We start from the raw sequence: 6119 nt of genomic DNA on the forward strand, positions 1-6119 counted from the left end.
TTGCTGGTTGATGTATTTTATTTTATTTTTTTGTCCTTAATAAGCCTTGGAGGAGGCGGAGTCTGCATCTGCTGTGCTCCTGGGGGAGGAAGACGAGGCTGAACGCTGTGAAGACGCAATCACTGTGAAGGATTGGCTGTGCGGCTAATTGCATTTTGAATGACATCATGCATGGCTGAGATGTGTTTTATTAATGCGGCTCCTGACAAAGTGCAGGAATATCGATGACTCCAACTGGACATTAAAAAACATTATATGAACTTAAATGTCTTCTCCTCTTTTATATCTGCGTTGTTTATTTGTTTTTTGTTTTATTCAATTGTGAATCTTTTATATATTTTTTAAAATTTTATTTTTTATCTGAAATACTTGAAAATAGTTAATGTTATTTACAATAACGTCAGTTTATTGTAATTTCAATTTTTTGTATCATTTGCCATTCTAATAAGTAATATTCCCTTGCTTGTTTCAATAAAGTTTTATTCTATTCTATTTTGGTAGCCATTTATTCATTGAACCCATTCTCACGAAAATATAAAGTTTTTTATGACACTTTCGAATTTTAGTTTCTATTTTTTTTAAATATGTTTTCAGAATAAAAGCCTTTCTCCCCCCACCCTTCTCTGCTCAGTCAAGCCTGTCTGTGAGGCAGTTTTCTGAATGAAAGCCAGACAGACTCCCCCGCATGCTGAGAGGAGCAGCTCCTGTTTCCAGCTCCGTTACCAAGGAGACGGAGAAGCCCACCAATCACAACGTTGAGCGCCGGCAAGCGGGCGATTCAATTTCTTAAAGCTACAGCGTCCTCACCACTCCTTTTTTTTCTAGAACCTTTTGGTAAAGAAAGAAAATAAACAAGCGAAGCATCTCCACATTTAGCTCAAAACTCCTTTTTCCTTTTCCTCCTTTTTATTAACACATGTTGAGCCCACCCATTAAAGAGTATCCACCTACATACAAAATAGGCATCATTCTGTCATCACATCCTCAAATGCAGGAAAGAACACATTTCTCTACAGATATTCACAAACTGAAAGGACAGTCAATGGTGGTAGGTACTTTTTTTCCTCTTTTTTTATTAAAAAGATGAGTCAAAGACAGATTCACACTTGGAATGTGAAGTAACTACTGCCTAGAACTTCCAACGAAACAAAAACAAAAAGTCCGGGCATATAATTAGGTCAAACTCCAAAACCGCTTCTTTATCAAACTGACTTCATATGGTTTAAGACCCACATAAAAATAAACTTTTTTTTTCCTTAAGTGCAAGAAATAAAAAATACAGGTTTGTGGTAAATGTCTTAAAAAAAGAAGGCAGTCTTCAGTTTCAAAATAAAAGTTTCATTTTATGAAACAGGAACTATGGAATGTTCTTTTTTTTTTCTTCTATATTTTTTGCTAAACCATCAGACCACCACAGAATCAGACTATGCCCCCCTCTTTGCTTCAGCTGGATTAATTATTACTAAAAGGTTTTTTTTTGTTCCCACATTTAAATCTATCAGTTCCAGCTGATTTTTGTTGTTGTCTGTTTTCCTCGCCCTGGACAGGCTTCAGCATCACAACAGGATGTTGACAGTGCACAAGTCTGTTTTTTTTTCTTTTTCCCCCATCACTTGCTACAAATGTTGATGGTCTGTATCTCAAGAGTATATATTGCACAAAAAATGAGAGAGAAAATAAAACAAATAATAAAAAAATTAGGGATGGGGGGAGAAACAGTATGTGCCATTAAAAAATACCAAAAAAATAAAAAAAGAAATCCAGTTTCACACCTGCGATTGGGACCCATCCACATATCACGAGTATGATATACATAAACTCCTAACTTTACTATATTACATTACATATACAATCTTGAAACTAGTTCCAGCTCTGAGGTATGTGTTCCCCCATGATGCCATTGTATTGTCTACAAATACTCAACAAATCTGTTCTACAACTGTACAAAAAACCTAGTTTAAAATCACAAGGCATTTTTGATGCAAGTCTTAACTTAACTTAATCCTTAAAACCAGGACTCCCTTGCATGCTCCAAAAGAAAAAAACCAAAACAAATCAAAAACCAAACGATAAAGGGAAGAAGTGCCTGAAACTCACTGAAAGCACAGTAAGAACATTCCCTTTTTTTTTTGGACTGTACAAAAATATGCCTGAAAATATCTTACTTTTCTTTTAAAAAGATGAGGTCTGTTATGTATCAAAATGTATCCTCTGCGTTTGCCTCCTCCTTCCTGTTCGGCAGAGGCTGCTTCATTATTTTTTTTTCCCCAAAAAACCAGGAGGTAAAACGGAATCAGGTAGAAAAAAATTATAAAAAAACTGAAACATTTTTTTTTAGAAATTACATTAGAACAGGTTCACAGATTTGCTTATGAGACAGTCCACGGTCCGTGTTCGGCTCCCTGCAGTTTGGATGTTTGTTTGTTTTCTGAGATGCATAGAAGTTTGTGTCTTTTTCCCCATTCTTGTGGTCCTTCTAAGCTGGAGTTGTTAAAACAAAAACAGACCTATGAGCGGAAGGGGAAAAAAATCCATCAAACCCTGTCATGCTGCCCGATTAAACACGAAAATGTCACTTATTTGTCTTTTTTTAAATTTGGAATTCAGAAGCATCTCATTCCTCAAAGCTCACCTTCTTCTTCCAGGACTCTCCAATAATAATAATAGAAAAAAGGGCCCAAAAACGCCTGCAGGAGGCTGGGCTCCGTTCAAATCTCCCTTACTTAAAGAACAGTTTTACACGTTTCTTGAGGGTTTTTTTTTCTCTCTTCAGTATGTGAAGACCAGGTCTGAAAAGTTCGCCTCCAGCCAGTCCCCTGCGATCATCTCACTGAGTTCCGGCGTGCAGTAGTCTGGGAATTCAAAGTGGGAGCCCAGGCTGCCCTCACTGAAAGAGTCCAGGTCCTTATCCACCAGAGACAGGGACAGGTTTCCGGAGTTCCCCAGCTCTGATCCCGGCGCGCTGGGGGCGAAATTCAAACTAAAGTCAAACAATAAATCGTCTGCGTCCTCTCCAGAGGAGGAAGAGGAGCTGCTGCTGCTGCTGCTGGAGGAGGAGGAGGAGGATGTGGAGACCGACCGGGAGGATGCTGGTGAGACGGAGGCGGCCGCGCTCTGCTTGCTCTTGATGTTGTAGAAGAGTCTGTTGTGGCTCCGCACCTCCTCGTACATGCTCGCGCCCTCGGACTCCGCGGAGGAGCTCAAAGTTGGGCTCGCGGGAACTTTGGCTACATTGTAGGGCCGCAGGCGCTCCTCCTCCGCGCGCTTAATCCCCATCCGGTAGTCCTCCTCGTAGTCGTCGTCGTCCTCATCGTCCGTCAGCTCACTTTTGACAGTTTTTGCAACTTTAAAGACGCAGTCGTCCCCGTAGCTGTGCGCAGACTTGGAGCCGCTCTTCTTCATCTTAGAGCACTTCTTGCTGGGAGTCTTCGCCAGCTTTGCGCACTTCTCCGGAGACGGCGCCGAGGACTTGGACGCGTCCAGCTTTGGTTTTTTCTTGGGTCTGTATTTGTAGTCGGGGTAGTCGGCCATGTGCTTGAGCCGGAGCCGCTCCGCCTCCCGGATGAACGGGATCTTCTCGCTGTCCTTCAGCATCTTCCACCGCTTCCCCAGGCGCTTGGAGATCTCCGCGTTGTGCATGTCCGGCGACTGCTCCATGATCTTCCTCCGCTCGATCTTGGACCAGACCATGAAGGCGTTCATGGGTCTCTTGATGTGCCCGGTGGCCGTTTTGCACCAGTCCGGGTTGATCGCCACGGGACTGCACGCCATAAATTCACTCTCCTCCGTGTCCGTCGCCTCCCTGGACATGCTTCCATCCGTCTCGCTGTTGTCCATGTGCTGCACCATCCTCCCCCCCGGTTTTTTCTTCTTCCTTTGACTCCCCCCCCCAAAAAAAATCGCGCTCCAGCTCCTCACCGCCAAGACGGCTCAGCTCTCTGCGTGCGTAATTTTGCGCGCCACGTTCTCCGCGTCTCAAGCTCTGCACTCTTTTTCCAGAGTTACAAACTGCCTTCTTAACTAGTTATCAGCTTTTTCATGTCCCCTGCGTCACACTAATCCACCCAATCACGTCCCGCACTCCGCCCAGCAAACTCCAATCCAAGACTCCCCCCGTTTAACCCTTTTCTCTCCCACCCCCCACCCCCCCCCCCCCCCCCGTTCTGCTTCTTTCCCGAACGCGCATTGGCGTGGAAGGTGGGGATTTGTGGTGCGCAGCGTCTGGAGCAGCACAAGCATATTAAACATGCACTTTGCGCTCCCGGGAGCACTTTTTTTTTTGGTTTTTGTTTATTTGTTTGTGCCTCCAGAAATGTTTTTGTTTATTCTTTGAAATGCTGTTTGGCTACAGGTTTTCTAATTGTTCCAAGGTTTTTTTGTTTTTTTTTTTCATCCCCTTCCCCCTCCTCCCTTAGGTTGTATACTGAAGGTGGCGCTTGGACACTGTTGCAGGCGCCTGAGCGCATCCGTGCGTCTGCATGTCTGCGGCCAGATTTAATGTCATTTCTTTTTTACATTCTAATTAAGTCTTAACCCTTTTATGTGACAATTTTCTTTAGTAAAACATAAAAATGTGATTTAAAAATTTTTTTTTAGCCTCAAAGGGTGTTTTTATGTCATATTTTCTTAGTTTCAGTGAGCAGACAGGTCTGAATGAAGGAAGTAGGTCAGTAGCACACTTCCAGTTTCCAGTGACAACACACCTGCAGCATCCCACAGACACGCACAGATGGGTGATTTATGTCTGCTAATTGTGGGGATGCTTAAACTCCGAGAGGCCCAAAAGTAAAGCTGTAATTTTTTTCTGTGCAATTTGAGCAAATGTTGGTGCAGCAATGTGGGTCTTTCAGATGGAAATGTTTTTTTGAATGTTTTTTTTTTTTTTTTGCCTGTGCAGCCACTGCACTGAGCTCTGCTGGCAGGGGGAGAGATGGAAGGCACCCTGCTGAGTCTGCTGTGTCAAGAGGCAGCTGGAGCATCTAGCTGGCGTCTCTCTTGCAGCCCCCCCTCTTCATCCATGCTCCTCCTCCTCTTCCCCCAATGGATCTGGGAGGTAGCCAACAGTGTTGTTGGAGGCTGGGGCGATAAGGCGTCCTGCCTCTGTTTTTTTCTCCCCCCCATCCCATCTCTCGCACTGCTTCGTCCCCTAGAGGGCAATCACTTACCCTTTTGAAACCCCTTCCCCCCACCAAGCCACTGTATTCTCCCCCAGCTGGGGGCTTAAGAAGTGTCTCAACTGATACAGAGCGAATCAGAAAGCACAGCGACAGGACGGCGAGGAGGGTAGAGGGAAATAAAAATGGGGGGCCACATTTGGAGGAAGGGACTTGAGGAGATGGAGGCTGGGGACAGATGGAGGAAGGGGGGGGGGGGGGGGGCTTTTCCCCACCACCCCTCCTCCCTTGAAACAGCCCTCAGACACTCTCACACAGAGAGAGGGCTGAAATGCTTTATCATGACTGCCCCGTGCTGATTAAGCTTTATCAGATATGTGTGTCAGAGCAGAGATCTGAGGTTTGACACATGCAAATGCAACATTGTGTGGCGTTTTTCTCAGCCGTTTGATCTGATTGAATCCAGATTTTTGATTTTTTTTTGTAATAGAATCACAATTTAAACTTTTTATTTTCTTACATTTCACCACTTATTTTTGGATATTTACCATGATTTGACTTTCCTTGTTGCCAAAAATGATTGTTTGTCCCTGATAACTGCAACTAAAATCCTAATCCTCCCCGTTTATAAATAGATGGGCAGCAGATGATGTTGCTCAAGCTGATCCGAAGCTGGGTTTTAAGGGTTTGGCTGGATGTGATGTCATCAAACGGCGGTCGTTTCTAAAAATAGCACCCAAAAAAAAGGCGGGATCAGCAAAGTCTGTCAGTAGGTGGAAGTGGAAGAAGGATCCAGAGCTCTATGCTCACATGTCAATCATAAGGTCACGCCCCAGTTTAAGGTTTATCCTTACAAAATAAAAGAATCAGAAAGTTCAAGAAAAAGATAAGAAATCTATTTCAATAAGTGAAATTCACATTTGAGTGAATTGATTTTATTGATTTTATTCAAAAATAATCCTAAACTGAAAAAATGATATGATTTTAATTCTGCATCAGGGTGAC

At 43.5% G+C, this 6119-nt stretch overlaps 1 protein-coding gene across 1 annotated transcript; it reads right to left on the reverse strand.

The window, feature by feature from the left end:
- Positions 1-871: 871 nt before the first annotated feature.
- On the reverse strand, positions 872-4011 carry sox11a (SRY-box transcription factor 11a). Its single transcript, XM_011490563.4, has one exon. It carries the CDS (start codon positions 3847-3849, stop codon positions 2770-2772), a length of 1080 nt encoding a protein of 359 aa, XP_011488865.2. The 5' UTR covers positions 3850-4011; the 3' UTR covers positions 872-2769.
- Between the last annotated feature and the right edge of the window lie 2108 nt (positions 4012-6119).

This window comes from Oryzias latipes, chromosome 22 (assembly GCF_053564925.1).
Source record: "Oryzias latipes strain Hd-rR chromosome 22, Olatipes_Hd-rR_3.1".
NCBI classification, from domain to species: domain Eukaryota; kingdom Metazoa; phylum Chordata; class Actinopteri; order Beloniformes; family Adrianichthyidae; genus Oryzias; species Oryzias latipes.

Bases quoted from the DNA above. Each gene is read 5' to 3' on its own strand.
- sox11a (XM_011490563.4), bottom strand. From the start codon at position 3,849: ATGGTGCAGCACATGGACAACAGCGAGACGGATGGAAGCATGTCCAGG.